The 17,485-nt window shown below is 42.5% G+C and overlaps 1 protein-coding gene across 1 annotated transcript in view; it reads right to left on the bottom strand.

The window, feature by feature from the left end:
* The window catches only part of DAGLB (diacylglycerol lipase beta), a 154,740-nt gene that overhangs the window by 98,090 nt on the left and 39,165 nt on the right, over window positions 1-17,485 (bottom strand). The window contains exons 3-7 of the mRNA XM_069210317.1: window positions 12,425-12,599; window positions 10,763-11,024; window positions 5,559-5,681; window positions 4,572-4,696; window positions 2,931-3,057 (exon numbers count right to left, since the gene is read on the bottom strand). Coding sequence (XP_069066418.1) covers window positions 2,931-3,057; window positions 4,572-4,696; window positions 5,559-5,681; window positions 10,763-11,024; window positions 12,425-12,599 — 812 coding nt within the window. The remainder of the gene's footprint in view (window positions 1-2,930; window positions 3,058-4,571; window positions 4,697-5,558; window positions 5,682-10,762; window positions 11,025-12,424; window positions 12,600-17,485) is intronic.

Genomic DNA, 17,485 nt, shown 5'->3' with positions numbered 1-17,485 from the left:
GAGTACACCCCTCCCTGCATACTCAGGCTCCCATAGCAGGGAATAAAAGCATTAAAATAGGAGGGACTATTCTTAGATGACCCCAATGGTCCGAGGCAGGTATCCACAATATATCTCACATAATAGATGGAGATAGCTTCCGCACATTCGCCTCCCTCCAGGAAGAATTCGGTATCCAAAGTAACCAGGAGTGGCGATATCTACAGCTCAAACACTGTATGCGGAGAACATTAGGAACCCCCCCGTGGCTGCTCAAAACCTCACCCATCGTCACGTATCTTCAGAAATGGGGCCGACAAAAAGGCGTCTTGGCTGGCCTCTATGCCGAATTAACTAACCACCTTTACTCTCAGCCTTTACTTGAACGACTACGCTTAAAGTGGCAGGACATACTAGAGATAACCTACACGGACGAAGAATGGCCAGACATACTAGAAGCCCTCGACAGGGGCGTACGTGAAGCACGCCTGAAATTTTGCCTATTTAAAATCCTTCAGGGATGGTACTGGACCCCCGTTAAACTCTTCAGGGCAGGGTTGATACCTCACGCGAACTGTTGGAGATGCACAGAGCCATATTGCGACCAACTTCATATTTTATGCCACTGCCCCACGGTACAGTCACTATGGGACGCGGTACGCCTCGCCTTATCGGACTTCATACAGATACCAAAACCGACCCCACCAGCATTTATCATTCTACATGACATTCGCCCGTATCCCTCCCTATCGCGGGCACATAAACGATTAATCCACACGGCGCTAGCCACGGCCAAAATATGCATACTCCGGCACTGGAGATCTAGCATTGCCCCCACACCCATGGAATGGATGACGGCCATGTATCAAACGGCTACCCATGAACGAGTGATTTATAACCTACAGGACCAAGCAGAACAATTTGAGGAGGTCTGGCGCCCATTCTTGAAGAGACCATGAAGCGGCTGGTGGATGACCAACGGATGATCAATGTTCAATGATCAATGATTAGGGAATATTAATTACCAATCACCCTCTGAGAATCCTAGACTCCGGAAACACATTTAATCTCCTACTGCCCCCTCTCTCTCTCCCTAGCTACGCTATCCTCTCTTCTCTCTCTCTTTTTTCTCTCTCTCTATCAATCCACAGGCCTCTAATTTTGTCACATGCCCGAGACCCTGAACTACCCAACATAGTAATACAAGTCGCTTCCTAACACAAACAGGACTGAGAAATCAACTCATATAAGACGTAGACACTCTCTAACCGACCTTACCATATCTATCATACATATTATCTACCCCTAGATAATAACTTGCTACAGACGGAGAAGTACAGAACGATCTACTCTTAGGCCTGAACAAGCTAGTCTCAGGATACAAAGACCCCCTGCCTACCTCGAGTCTCTTCATTCTACATTCCCCCGCGATTTCCCTTCCTCTTTCTCCCTCTTTCTTTCCCTTCTCTCCCCCTCCCCATTTCATATGACTATTTTGCCTCTCCCCTATACCAAGACCAACCCCTCCTACACAACCCTATCCTCGCTCCCCCTCCCCTTACCACCCCCCCCCCCCACCTGTTTTCCACTCTTCTTCAAAATAAGGGTACACAACTCAACTATGCAACTGGGAATTTTTACTTACCTGACAGTACATGTATATATGCTTACAATGGAAATAATTGTGGTAAACGAACAAAAACAATGTTTTGAAAGCTAAACATTTGTTTATATGCTGTATGTACCGCCTTATATATTCTTAATCAAACTTTTGAAACTTAAAAAAAAAAAAAAAAAAAAAAAAAAAAAAGACTCCTTGGATAATGGATTTAAACTTATTAGTTACAACCTCGATTTAAAATCTCTTTGTACGTTCTGCTACGTTTACTACGTGTATTCTGATCACATTATTGTTTAGAATTATTTTAAAATAATGGTTATTCTACACAGAATTATTCCAGTTTGCAACTTCATTGTGGAATGCTATCTTTCCACCGTAAAGACAACTGCTGTTCCAGTACACAACTGCTACAGAAATCATAATTTGGTTGAGACGTCCTTTTCCCTTAAAGTGACTAAATCTTTATATAATTTAATTTACAGGCTATTGAATAACAAAAATTTAGTGAAAGAAACTTGCAGAGGTGTCCATCATATAAAGACACACAGCAGGGATATAGTGAAGTGTTTTGGTTTGTTTCGAACACTAAAGATAAAACAAGAGTTAGGCAGTAATAAAGTAAAATATTATATGATTACAACAGTTAATGACAGCTCTCGGCAGAAATCTCTGAAAAAAAAGACACTCATGTTAACCAATTGTAATTAGATATTTTGCAGGGACACCCTCTGTCAGAAACTACCCTTGTGAACGTGTTGTCAACCTAAGCAGATGCAAAAGCCTCCATCAACAAAATAACGTGCATATAAAAGATCTAAAACAAGCACTGGAAAAGCCAACAGGTTTCACCTATGCAAGCTATTGGCTTTGTCAATGTTTTCAGCCTTGTTGCACACCAGCACGGCTGGTGTGTGCCATGGCTAAAAATTTACAAAAAGAGCGCTATGATGAAGCCAGTGCTGGCCGCATAATATCGCTTTTTGTAAATTGCTGGTGGTAAGCTCTCAGAGGGGAGGAGGGTGTGCGACGTAGATGCCTCCATTCTCATCCTTCAGCAAATAAAAACAACTTTATAATATTTGTTTGCTGTCTTGGCTATATTTAGTTGATAGTTAGCCTGGTTTCAGTTTTGGAGAGAAAGAGTACCAAAATCCCTTTCAAGAGTCTTTTTAGTGAACCCTACAGGTCTTTTCCCTTAGAAACAGGCGAACTCACACAACTTGTGGAAGGAACTGTCAGGTACCATGGATAACACATTTGATAAATAAGCCTACCTAAGAACTCTGAATGCAGTTATGCTTAATGATTTTTATGGAGATAAAATACGTACTTTATTATGAAAGCTGATGTGGATGAAGTCTCTGAATTGAAGGCCTGTGGTTTGTAGAATGGCTCCAAAGTGGCAATTCAGGATATCACCCCCAACAATGTCATACTCTTGGGCCCTGCTTCTGCAACTAAACATTGGGAGAACACAGAATAAATAAGTTTACAAAATCACCTCTGTTACTGCAAACATGTACAAATATAAAAACTGCGTGCACAAAAAGGTAGTAACATTTGCTACTGGTGGCAAAGAACCTGCATGTGAAACTGAAAAACAAAATTTTACATTTGGAAAGATTTATAGGGAGGAACTATACGTCAAAGTAATCAATATCAAAAATGAAAGTGGTAGTACAGCAGACCGGTGCACGTGTTTTACATTCAATATGCATTTTGGGTAAGTATACACCACACCCAGAGTACTACCTAGCTACAATTCCAAGCTCTATACTATCCCATTCTCAGCATTTCAACTAAGTATCCATGTCCTAGGCAACTGCTTTGTTACAGGTTAGAAAAATGTTTAAGAGTGGAGTATTTTAGTGACACACTAGACCATGCCTTCACTACTGGTCCTATATTTTATGTAGGGCAGTCGAGGCAGGGCTCACCTCTTATTCACTGCACACTTTATTAACATGGTTCGTTTTACACTATGGGCTCATTGGTAGCAATGGACTGCCCAATATTTGTTTTTAATTCATTGTAAATCTGGAATCATATTTGTAGGAAACAGGCTCTTGCAGCCAATACTCCATTTATATTGAAGGCGGTGCTCTTAAATAGGAAGAAACACCCAACTTTCCCTTTCCCATACAATCCCAGGATTGTCAAGTCAACAGATACGATTTAAGGCAGCACACATATACGTAACATGTATAGTCCTCATACAGTCTTGTGTATGAACATCAAGTTTATTTCTGGCTCACATGATTTATTTTGGTTTACTATACACCAATGTGAACACTATTATAAGGATCAATATCTGTGTCCTGCAATTTGGGTATAGGTGTATGTATGCTTTGACCTGGCAATATACTTTTGGTTTCCACATGCTCCAATGATAGTGGCATAATAAGCACATCACAGGAGTACTGGTGGTGGAATTTTGGGTTATGTTTAAGCCAATTTACAATCAAAGGTTGTACATGTTATTTTCAGCCCTGATGAAGTCATTGGGATACCCCCAGATGACGAAACACGTGTTGGCTGAAGATTGGCTGTAACAGGATGAATAAAGTAGAGAATGTGCTGTGATTGATGGTGAAAAGAAGAGGGGAAATAAAGCCAGAAATAAACTTGATGTTCAAACACAAGACTGTATAAGGAATATACATGTTACAGGCGTGTGTCTTAAAATTGTATCGGTCCACTTCCTGTTTATGCTGTGTGAGGGGTAAATAAGAACATAATGTTGTGCTGCAGCCTAAATAAGCCATAGCACACTGCTATTCCTAGGTCTATGAAAGCTTTCACTGTGCTCCATCATGCTTTATGGCTCACCTAAAGTGCACAGTAAAGAAAGAATTGGAGCAAACATGCATCACAAGTTTACTTTTGCCTGTCTGTGCCGCAGCGTGATCAACATAGAATTGGGGCAGCGGTGTAGAGTACCTGAACTTGAAAGAGAATAAGAATAACTTACCAATCCCTACTCAGTTTGCAAAGTCCAGTGAGTGGATTGCTGAACACGTAGAGTGGCCATCCATAAGCTGCTGCAGCAAACTTCATGTAGTGGGCAGCCATTTTTAATTCCTCATCCAAGTCTCTCTAAATGAAAGATGACAAAAGTAAATAAATGCATATATAGGCATGGTGATCCAATACCTGATCATTTATTATGGTCCAACAATGCTATGTCAAGGTTCAAGACATTTTACAAACCAAATGCCCTTCTCCCTTTTCTTTTAGCAACATGGCACTATTGATGTAGTTATGGGAGTTCTGTCAGGACAAATGGGCAGGGCTACAGGGCAGGAACACCTGCTTATTAATCCCTTTGCACAATCACATGGTAGCAGAATACCTATGTGACAACAACAGGGTAAAGAGTATGAGACTTAAGTTTACAGTGACATGGTTTAAGACTCCAGTTAAATAAGAAAGCCATCGTTCAACGTAAAAGCCAAAATGTATGTTCACCTTAAATTAACTGCAGTGAATAATTCTGGATTTATTTTTATTAGTCAAGGTTTTTTGTTCTCTCTTATTAAGGCATTTACACATGCTGTATCACAGTCCTTTACCAAGTACTCATTTGACAATGCATTGAGAGCACCCACGGTTCACAAAAAGTCAAAAGCTGCATAATTGGCATTATTGTTAGATAATTTATTTTGCTAACAAGCTCATTTAAAATAACAGGCTATGTATATTTTGCATAAACATGTTATGATTAGGAAACCTAAAATACAGTTGATGCAATAAATGCTGTGGTCGCATAACTACACAAGCTTCCAGGAGAGGAATGCTTAGACTCTTTGGTCTGCCCTTTCGGTTTGATCCCCTTTTTAGTATTTTATAAGCAGCTTACATAATGAACGCTATTCCATTTTAACAAGTCAAGATGTGCAAGAAAAATATATTTAGGTCTTACTCTAAATGGCAGTGTCGGACAAGTAATGGAACTCACAGCAGTTGATGTTGGAGAAAGGCATACTACTTCCTCTGGGTCTCTGCAAAGATCTACTTTATCTTGCTCCTGATGCAGAAGTGCCATCCCAGCAGCTATATCACTAGGTACCAGGTCAGTATCCTGGAAACGAAAATTGCACAAGCATTAATTCCAAACCCATAACTACTGGCAGTGTTGTTCATTATCGAGGTTTCCAATGGTTATAGATCAGTAGACAAACACATGACTACTTAATGACTGTTTGTATTTACGTAATATCTCTAATGCATTCTGCTGTACCATGTACCAACAACATTGATTACAGGTTTATTTTTGGAACACACTTAGGTGCTACATTATTTGTACATTTATTTTCATGGATTGTCAAATTATGCTTTGACGAGGCATTAAAGCTATTTCTGCTTGTTCCACATCATACTCAACATTCAATTCTGAATGTCCCCTCATGCCCAAACAACATTTTATGCTAATAGAGTCCGGTGGGTACCAAATAAAACTGAATATAAATGCCAGTAAATAATGAAGTGTAGTCTTTGACTTATACCTAGAGCTGCTCGGATATCGAGTTGACCTAATGTTGGTTTGCCTTTCATCACTGTGCCCACTACATCGAAGTATATTTTCTGATGCCATTTGCGGCCAATGTTGATTGGACAAGGAGTAGCCTCTCACTGACTGATGCTTGTATGAATGATGCTTGTTTAAAATTAAAACCTTCACAAAAACTAGTATATCTATTTCTAAGGAATGGCTAGACCAGAGCATCAACAATGGTTGTAAATTAGAAAAGATTAAAGTATACCAACACTGGTGGAGTCTTCAAACACTTTAGGATTATTTGGAGACAGAAAACTATTTCTCCATTAGCTGGTTTCAGAAAAGGCACAAAAATCTAAAAAAAAATAAACTGTGTTAAATCTTCCTGGTACCATAGCATTCCCACTCTCATATTCTTACACTGGCTGCCTACCGAGTAGAGGATTCACTGGTGTTTCCCTAGCTTTAGCACAGAGGAAAGCTAAGATTTTATTAAAGACAATAAAGCAGTACAATATGTGCACACCCTTTCATTACTGTTCTAGTAGTAGCAATTAGAAGATGCCCAAACACACTATGAGGTCACTGTGTCTACCCAAATAAGGCATAACATCCTGGTCACTGTCCCTCACCAGGAAGGGTCAATCACCCAAATGGGAGGAGACAACAGCAAGGAGGACATTTTCAACTTGGAGCAGGCAGGGATAACTCCGTCAGTAAGAGATGCAAGAAAAGGCTGACAGTTATTAAGATGAACCAGAACTTCAAGGAAAACCAACAAGCACAAATGTCTTGGGTGATATTGCAGCACAAAAAAACTCATCAACAGTATACTACCACTAGGATGGGTTGAGGTGATATATTTGCCTCACTGTCTGCAATAAAATCTTATTTTTCCCCATGCGCTTACGCTAGGAAATTTCCATTTAATGCAAAACAATGGGATGGTACAATATGAAAGTTCAAATCCTACACAGGTTTCTGTCAGCCACGTGTTTGAGTGCCCTTAATTAGAATGTCCTGAAGGTAGCTACACTGGATTCACAGCTCCAAGGATATCCTCCAACCTTCAGCCAAGCACAGAAGGCTTTGGAAGCTATGGAGCCACACTGAAGTGAGCCTAAATGGAGGAAACAGCAATTCATCAAGGGCCACACATCCTGAACCCAGCGAGCCATGTTCAAGCAAGAGTCTGGACTGTGAGGCCTCCTGAAAGAGACTGAGCTGAAGAGGGGAAAATATCCTAATTGAGTTGGTCCTAAAAGGATGCCCCCTCAGACAGTTAACTAGGCACAAGGAAAGAAATGATGTAAAAAAAGTGATACATCGTCAAGCAGAAAGCATTCTTGGTCTGTGTGGATTTGTAAAATGCACCTCCATCCAGGAAAAAATGTAGTCCAGAAACAGTTGAGACTACCCTACAACGGGTAAGACAAAAAAGCAATACCAGAGAGAATACCAAAAGAGAGATCCCTAAAATAAAGAAATGAAATGAGGAACCACCCTAATAACGAACAATGATCCAGAAAAAGTCCTAGATAGAAGAGTAACAAGTGAGAGGGAACCCCTTGAGACAAGTGCATTTCATGTGAAGACTTAGAAGAGGGGCTCTACCAATTTAAACAGTTACAGAGGGGTAGAAGTGTGGCAACTGCGGACTGGAAAACACTCATCCTGTGGGAGAGGCCTTTAGCTAAAAGCTCTGATAGAAAGTTCACTAGGGAAGTGAGAGGATTATAAAGGGAACTGAACACCCCTTCCTAGGCATGTTGGGTTTCTGGATGTCTGGACTCACTAACCCATCTGACAGCAAGTCTCCAAACACCTGGCCATCCAAGGATTCCTAGATATTATCCATTTGGGAGATGAGGATGTCCTAAAATATTAGGCTGTAGCATAGACCTTCTAGACTCAGAAGGAGAAAGCTGAGCAGAGGGCAATGGTGCAGAACGTTCAATGCCACTTAAAAGAGGAAAATATTCCATGCTTCACAGGACCAGTCCAGAGCCACCAGTGCTGTCTTGCAGTCAATAAGGAGGAGAAGCTTGGGGAAAAGTTGGTGATAGCCGTGTGGATGCAATTTTAACGGGTCCTGGGTAAAGAGATCTGTTGCCCAAGCTAGAAAAACGGCCTGGATAGGGGCCATGAGAAGGCTGATAAGGAATGTTTGCTTTCCAAAAGGGAAAGAATGAGCAAAGAGAGCAGACTCCAGTCTGCATCTGATAAAGGCCTGATTATTCACATGATGCACCAGGGTGCACGAGGTTGTGTTTAGGCTAAAGCCCACGACCTCTGCTACCCCTAAGGAGAGCAATAAGACACTTGAAATTTAGCAGCAAACTAAGGACATGAATTACAAACAGCCGGGTTCAGAGGATAAGGTATTGGGCAATGATACACCAGAGGATGTCATCCAGCAAGATAATAGGTGTTAGAAATAGGGTCTATAGTTGGCAGTCAGTTTACACCCTGTTGAAGTAAGGACCCTCACTCGAGTCAGAGTAAGGGAGTCAACACACCTATGATAACTCCTGCTCACCCCCTTGGTAGCTCGGCACAAGCAATCAGGTTTATTGCAGAGGCAATGTGTAGTTATTTGTACATACACACACACACAGTAAACACAGTGAAAACACCACAAAAGTACTCAAAAACTGTAAACTTCGCACTTGTATAGTGCATTACTCACCCATTAGGGTCTCAAGGCGCTGTATGCATACCGCTGTGGAACCCCTCCTGGCTTTTCCCTGTGAGGCGCCCACTCCTGGACAGCCCAAAGGTGAAATCAGGCATCCAAGCGCTGTGAGGGCTGTTGTGGAGATTAAGCAAGGTATTTCCCAGAGTTACAGAGTGGGACCCATTAATTAGATTAGGCACCGAGGCGAGAATTATCTGGTCCAAGGGAATTGAGCCCAAGACCCTCCGAGGTGGGAATTGAACCCTGGTCCCGGGCCAGATCTCTGCATCAGGGTCTGCCGCTCTAACCATTGTGCCACACTTCTCCACACCAACACCAGTTTAGAAAAATAGCCAATATTTATCTGAGTAGAACGAGACCAAAACAATGAAAATCCAACATACACAGGTAGAGATATCAAATTTTAAAGATTTCAAAGTCTTCATCCTCAGTGGTTGTATCCTTATAACATACAGTACCTTGGGTGCTTCAAAAACGAAGATGATGGGGTCTACAAAGGTGATGATGCATCGGAAAAGCAAGGGATGTGTCGATTATTTTCACGCTGGACAGGAGATGAGTGCCTATGAATGTCAGTGTAGGATCTGTCAGGATTTTCTGTCTAGAGTTTCACAAATTAAACTTTCCTTAACCTGGCCATACGCAGTAATTCAAAACAGTCCTCTCTATCTGCAGTTAAAGATTTAATTGGGGGTACCACAAGGCTTCTTCCTATCACCAGTTCCCTTCATTAGCAGTATATGTTTACTAGTGAACTTCCAGCACAGGTTCAACATAATCTACAGTATACAAGCAGGCAGTACCCTGATCCATCCAAAAATAGTAAAGGGCTCCGAATGTCCCATGCAAATTGGAAATGTCCTAATAGTCCCAGAGCACCATGCACTAGAACAAGATCTTATTAAATGCTGCTAAGTCTCAAACACTGATTACTCAAGAACACAAAGACCACAACCATCTGTTTTGATTGCCCACCTACAATGGGGTCTCCCAACTGAAATAATGGAGCCTGGGTGTGCCTATTTTATCCTTTATCCTCCAAGTCAACAACGTGGTCAAATGTGTACTGTTACCTAGAAATCCTGGAAGGGCTTCTATTCTACTGCTTCCACCACAGCAAATTCACACTCCCATCTCTGTTGTCATGCCACACCTTGATTAAAGAATTGTCATAGGCTACTCTACCAGCCAAGAATAGAAATAGCCTACAAGCAGCCAAAATCCAGGAAGCTTGCCTTGTCTTCAGCCAAAAAAGGAAATATCAACATTCAAAGTCCTTTGCCTCCTGCACAAAACAGCACACAGCCATACATACAGTGGGCTATCCAAGCTGACAGTCTACACCACATCAAGTGACTAGACACCTAAAGTTGGTTTCTATTGCCCCATACACCCAAAAGAAACTGTACATGCATCTTACATGCTACCACTGTTTAGGGGAACAAATCTGCCCCAAGCCTTGAATGCAACAAAGCAGAACTATACTTTATGATGTATGGATTATTTGTAAAGACCGGCCTGTTCCTATCACTTGGAATCTCAACTGAAGACACACGAACAAAAGCAACATCTAATACAGGCACCCATGACGGTATACAAATAGATTCACAGATACCGTTAGGAGCCTCGTTACATTTGTAAACCTAATGTAACCTTCCTTGCCTCATGCCAAATGTGTATTTACAGCTGCATTGAGAATGTTATACAATTCCATAATAATAAACTGAGACAGTCACAAAAATGTGTGTGATGATACACTTCAAAAAAGAAAATTGTTGAGTTCATTGTGAGGCATTTTTCATTACAGTAATGAAATCAAATTATCCTACGTATTCCCCTTGCATTTGTACTTAAATGCATCTAAAGTGAAATTATGACAATCGAGGTGAAATATATAAATTATCATTTTTGAAGGGCTATCAATGAATTTAAAAATCAAATAATAGGTAGCATAATGTGTGCATACCGAAAAATAGGACGAGAAAAGCTCTGCAATGCTTGAAAAAGCAGCTCGATTGTCATTATCACGACCAACGCAAAAACAGAGCAGCCGGAGTCGGTTCTCCCAAACTCTTGTCGTAGCCTTCTTGACGTTGTATAACATTTGTCTGGACTGACTGCTTTCCAGGTCGTGAAGCTCATTTCCAGAAACATATGGAACTCTTTTCTTTCCCAAGGGATCAAACACAATTACAATTGCAATTGTGGTGAATATGATGATAAACCAGCTGAAAAATAAAAGGTAGCAAAGATGGGTATCAAAATATTGATATATTTACAAACTTGATTAGAATTATGGTTGAACACTTGGGATTGAAACAAACCTTTTATCTTGAAGCAATCAAGGTCAATTTTTAAGCCATTGGTGAACTAGGTCTGGCAATTCTGCACAAAATATAATGATTATGCTATGTCAAATATTTCAAACCACTTGTAACTCTCTGTGTGACCAACAAACAAACTAGGGATTTCTATCCAATTACGGAAGCTGCTTTAGGACTGAGTGAATATTTCTTAAGAAACCCCTGATTGACTTTAGCATTATTCACCCCAAAACACAAAGTTCAGCCTTAAAATTATACTTGGGTGACAACAGGTAGGCAGACTGCATAATACAGCAGCAATAAATATTTAATTTGTCGTGGAACAGTTAGTTAATAAGAAACATTACCAAAATATTAGACATGGCCAAGATTCAAGTTTTATTTGTCTGTTTTTCAAAAAGAGCTTGTGTCATAGAGGACTTCCGAACTAAGATTGGGGACAGCAGTATTGAGACGCTGGACAGTGCTTGACCTTGCGTGTCAACGTTGTTGTTGAAATAATTTTCCCTGGTCACTAGTCCACTTATCACCTAGCCTTTAGTCTGCCGATTTTGTTGTTTTTGCTCCTACCTGATCTTTGCATTTGTTTTCTTGGTCAGTGTTTCAAACTGCCAGGAGTCTGCGCCTGGCCTTCCTTAATTCCTGCTTTTAGTGGAAGCCTCCTGCCAGGTTCACGATTGATGTTCCTGTGGATTATTTCGGTTTACTGTTTGGAGATGCTAGCCCCAAAAGGTTGCTCCTCTAAACACTGGAACCCGTAACACCACCAAAAGGAAACTTTAGATAGTGATCAGCAGATGGTTAGTAAGTGTGCCGTAGCCATACGGTTTAGAGATTGTTCTTTATTCTTTGCAAAACTCCGAGGGTCTCATGTAAAGTGGTAATGAATTTCAAAGTTATGTGTGTCTGACTGCTGAAGGGTCATCATAGAACATTACAGATAGAGCAGGAAGAGGCTATATTCCAATACTGGGGTGAGCCTCGCTGATCCATTCATCCAAACTCCAGTAATGCAGTTGGCCATGTAACATTACAGAAACTTCAGATAAAGTGTCTGACAGAGAATAAACAGTCTTGTTCCATTACTTGTTTGTGTAATATTTTAGTTAGCATTTACAGTGTACAATACGATTAGAAAATGGTGCTCAAAAACAAGAACTGAAGATGAAATCTTACATACAATTTTAACGGAAGGAAAACAGGAGGAGAGATGAAAGTAGAGATACAATGAAAATCAATGTCCCAAATATTGTAATCTTAAAAAGTGATAGCAAGTGCTAGGATGAAAAAGGTAAAGCCCTTACCTTGCAATAACTGTAACAAGTACGACATGAACCAGAGTTCGATCACAGAGCACACTGTTGTCAGACACCCATATTGCTCCTAATGTGGCCCAGGCAAACTCAGGCAGGTAGAGACCGAGGCGTATATACACCAGTTTAGGGATAGACTTCCTCGGTCCAGGGTTTAAAATTGTCCCTGAAAGCGCAAAAAGTTAGGTCAGTGTTCTTTTTTTATTTAGAAAGACTGAATACTTTTATTTTCAAATTGGCAGTATATTGCTATGTAGCAACATACTCTAAAAAAGATTGTAAAAAAAAAAATGTAAAACCAGACAGACACTGAAAAGTGGGGTTAAACTGACCCACCAAAAAGACGAGCCAAAAAAATCACATTTTACATAATGTATTAATTAATATGAGCATAATCCACATGCTTCCTGAGATTACACTGCAAAGGAGCAAAGAACCCCTCTGACAGTTACAACATGTAGCTGTAATAATAATAACAATAATAATAATATTAGGATAAAGTTACCTTGATGGCGACTCCATTGCTCTTAGTCCAACGGCTCATTTCTACTACCAACTTCATAGGTACCCTGCCACCCTGTAGCGGGCAAGGACACTGCTTACATAGCTGTTAATTTAGCGACTGCATGCAGAGGTGCAAACCCAAGGCTGGATCATACGTGGCACACTTCCTTCTTGGTGCACATTACCACTCTCATTTGTTCCAGTCTTAAAAACGAAGGCAAATAGTTTCTGGTCAAGCGCATAGTTGTTGGAAGCTGGGGGTTGACTGTGGAAAAGAGCCTGCAGACTAGGAGTAACAGGGTCCTTTGTACATTCCTAGCTAGGTGGGTAGACTCTACTTACACTGAAAATGAGAAACAGAGGAGGAGGAGGCAGCTTTGGACTTAGCTAAATCTAGCATCACTCTGGGAGGAAGCAACAGAGTACAGTGTCAACAGAACATACATGAACTAAGTATGCATCAGACAGGTGCATGCCTAGAGAATGGCACCAATGCTCCCTTAACTTGGGCACCAGTGGAAGACTGCATAATACAATAAGGTGGATTCCTCAGCAAATATAAAAAAATGTTTTACAAGTGTATTCTGTAGGAGGCTGACCTGGCTTGTAGTGGGGTACCAAAGGTACTTACACCTTGTGCCAGGTCCAGTTATCCCTCATTAGTAGAATAGAGGTGTTTCTAGCAGCTTAGGCTGATAGAAGGTAGCTATGGCAAAGCAGCTTAGGCTGAACTAGGAGACATGCAAAGCTCCTACTATACCACTTATATCATATGCACAATGTCATAAGAAAACACAATACACAGAGTTACTAAAAATAAAGGCACTTTATTTTTATGACAATATGCCACAAGTATCTCAGTGAGTACCCTCAGTAAGAAGGTAAGTAATATACACAAGTTATATGTACACAAACCACAAATAGGTAAGTAAGAGTCAGAAAAGTAATGCAAACAGTGTAGAATTACAATAGGTTGCAATAGGCAAGCATAGCTCTAGGAGCAACACAAACCATGTACTCCAAAAGTGGAATGCGAATCACAAATGGACCCCAGACCTATGGGAGCTTGTAGAGGGTCGCTGGGACTGTAAGAAAACAGTCAGGGTGTCCAAGATACCTCACCCCAAGACCCTGAAAAGTAGGAGTAAAGTATACCTACTACCCCAAAAGTGCACAATAGTCGTGATAGGGGGATTCTACAAGAACCACAAACACCAGCAGTGCACTGAAAACGGATTCCTGGACCTGAGGACCTGCAAAGCAAGGGGACCAAGTCCAATAGTCGCGACAGTGTCCGGGGGGGGCAGGAGCCCAGGAAACCCCGGATGAAGGTGCAAGGAAGCTGCCTCTGGATGGAAGAAGCTTGGAGTTCTGCAAGAAAGAAGAGGACTAGGAACTTCTCCTTTGGATGGAAGATGTCCCACGTCGCGATGAAGCTTGCAGAGGTGTTCCCACGCAGAAATACAGCAAACAAGCCTTGCTAGCTGCAAGGGTCGCGGTAGAGGTTTTTGGGTGCTGCTGAGGACCAGGAAGGACCAGGATGTCCCTCCTTGGAGGAGGAGACAAGGGGGCGCTCAGCAACTCAGAGGGCCCTCACAGAAGCAGGCAGCACCCGCAGAAGTACCTGAACAGGCACTTGGAAGATTTGTGAACCGGAGTCCACGCAGAGTTACAAAAGAGGGTCCCACGACATCGGAGGCCAACTCAGCGGGTTGAGCAGGACGGAGTGCTGGGGACTCAGGCTAGGCTGTGCACGAAGGAAATCCTGGAAGAGTGCACAGAAGCCAGAGCAGCTGCAAATCACCCAGTACACAGGTTTGCAGTCTAGCGTGGGGAGGCAAGGACTTACCTCCACCAAACTTGTACTGAAGGGCCACTGGACTGTGGGAGTCACTTTGGTAGAGTTCCTGTGTTCCAGGGACCACGCTCAACAGGATGAGAGGGGACCCAGAGGACCGGTGATGCAGTCTTTTGGTGCCTGCATTAGCAGGGAGAAGATTCCGTCGACCCACGGGAGATTTCTTCTGAGCTTCTGGTGCAGGGTGAAGGCAGGCGACCCCCAGAGCATGCACCACCAGGAAAGAGTCGAGAAAGCCGTCAGGATGAGGAGCTACAATGTTGCTGGTAGTCGTCTTGCTACTTTGTTGCAGTTTTGCAGGCGTCCTGGAGCAGTCAGCGGTCGATCCTTGGTAGAAGTCGAAGAGGGAGATGCAGAGGAACTCTGGTGAGCTCTTGCATTCGTTTTCTGAAGAATTCCCCAAAGCAGAGACCCTAAATAGCCAGAAAAGGAGGTTTGCCTACCAAGAAAGGAGGATTGGCTACCAAGAAAGGTAAGAGCCTATCAGAGGGGGTCTCTCTGACGTCACCTGCTGGCACTGGCCACTCAGAGCAGTCCAGTGTGCCCCCAACACCTCTGTTTCCAAGATGGCAGAGGTCTGGGACACACTGGAGGAGCTCTGGGCATCTCCCCTGGGAGGTACTGGTCAGGGGAGTGGTCACTCCCCTTTCCTTTGTCCAGTTTTGCGCCAGAGCAGGGCTGGGGGATTCTTGAACCGGTGTAGACTGGCTTATGCAGAGATGGGCACTATCTGTGCCCATCAAAGCATTTCCAGAGGCTGGGGGAGGCTACTCCTCCCCAGCCCTTCACACCTATTTCCAAAGGGGGAGGGTGTAACACCCTCTCTCAGAGGAAATCCTTTGTTCTGCCTTCCTGGGCCAGGGCTGCCTGGACCCCAGGAGGAAAGAAACCTGTCTGAGGGGTTGGCAGCAGCAGCAGTTGCAGTGGAAACCCTGGAAAGGCAGTTTAGCAGTACCGGGTTCTGTGCTAGAGACCCAGGGATCATGGAATTGTCCCCCCAATACCAGAATGGTATTGGGGGGACAATTCCATGATCTTAGACATGTTACATGGCCATGTTCGGAGTTATCATTGTGACGCCATACATAGGTAGTGACCTATGTATAGTGCACACGTGTAATGGTGTCCCCACACTCACAAAGTCCGGGGAATTTGCCCTGAACGATGTGGGGGCAACTTGGCTAGTGCCAGGGTGCCCACACACTAAGTAACTTGGCACCCAACCTTCACCAGGTGAAGGTTAGACATATAGGTGACTTATAAGTTACTGATGTGCAGTGGAAAATGGCTGTGAAATAACGTGGACGTTATTTCACGCAGGCTGCAGTGGCAGGCCTGTGTAAGAATTGTCTGAGCTCCCTATGGGTGGCAAAAGAAATGGTGCATCCCATAGGGATCTCCTGGAACCCCAATACCCTGGGTAACTCAGTACCATATACAAGGAAATTATATGGGTGTACCAGTGTGCCAATGAGAATTGGTAAATTTAGTCACTAGCCTGCAGTGACAAATTTAGAAAGCAGAGAGAGCGTAAACACTGAGGTTCTGGTTAGCAGAGCCTCAGTGATACAGTTAGGCACCACACAGGGAACAAATACAGGGCACATACTATGAGCACTGGGGTCCTGTCTGGTAGGGTCCCAGTGACACAAGGACTAAAACAACATACATACAGTGAAATATGGGGGTAACATGCCAGGCAAGATGGTACTTTCCTACATATTCAGGTCAATATTACTGTATTTCACACAGAAAAGGGCTGCCGAACAGCAGTGAGAAAAATATATGGATATCCATTTATATAGTAAATAAATAAATGAGGTAGTCACAGTGGTACTATGATGTTAAAAGTTTTTTTTTTAGTCTGTGCCAGGGAACGGGAGGAGGTGATGTCTGATGGAAGGGTGGCCCCAGAAGCGCACTGCCAGCACCGCAAATCTCCAGTTGCCTCTGCTGTTATTTGTCAGTCTTAGTATGATAAGAAAGTTTTCATCTTGCGATTGAAAAGCACAAGGTGAATAGTTTTTTTAACATTTTGGCTGGGGCATATATCACAGGGGATTCTTCAAAACATTTACATGTAAGGAAGAGTATCCTTAATTTAATTGTCTCCTGTACCAGGGAGCAATGGAGACTTTTTCGATTTGCATCACAGGATGGCTTTTTGTTTTTGAACCCAAATTGGGGTAGATGTCTGCATTTTGTGGTTTTAGCAGTATTTTGATCTGTCATGCTGGGATATCTTCATAGAAGGGATTGCTTTAATCAAGACTGAAGATAACCTGGGCACCTGACTGTAGGCTGGTTTGTAGTATTATGAATAGGAGAATTTGTGAGCTTCAAATGGAAAAACATAGCTATAAATATTCTTGTAGCCTGTCAAATTACACTGAGGAGAGCATCCTATGAGACTCCCAGGTTTCTTAGTTTTGATTTGATGAGAACTATTTTGGCAAAGAGTAATTCAGGGCATAGAGAAGACTTTGAAGGCACGGACAAGGTTTTCAGTCTTTGGGATTGATTATGACTTAAGAGGTCTGACCACCAGTCCGCTGTTGGGGCAGTTGGGAGAAAGGCGCCAAGTCGGCACCATCCAGATCGCGCATTACGACACTACCACCGGGCTGGTGGTGTCTCTGCGGCAGTGGCACTGTGGCCGCATGCTTCAGCTCATAAAATGAGCCTGAAGC

The sequence above is a fragment of the Pleurodeles waltl genome, chromosome 10 (genome assembly GCF_031143425.1).
Source record: "Pleurodeles waltl isolate 20211129_DDA chromosome 10, aPleWal1.hap1.20221129, whole genome shotgun sequence".
Classification (NCBI taxonomy): Eukaryota; Metazoa; Chordata; class Amphibia; order Caudata; family Salamandridae; genus Pleurodeles; species Pleurodeles waltl.
The sequence above is the reverse complement of the archived record's forward strand: the minus strand, read 5'-3'. Positions and strand labels throughout refer to the sequence as shown.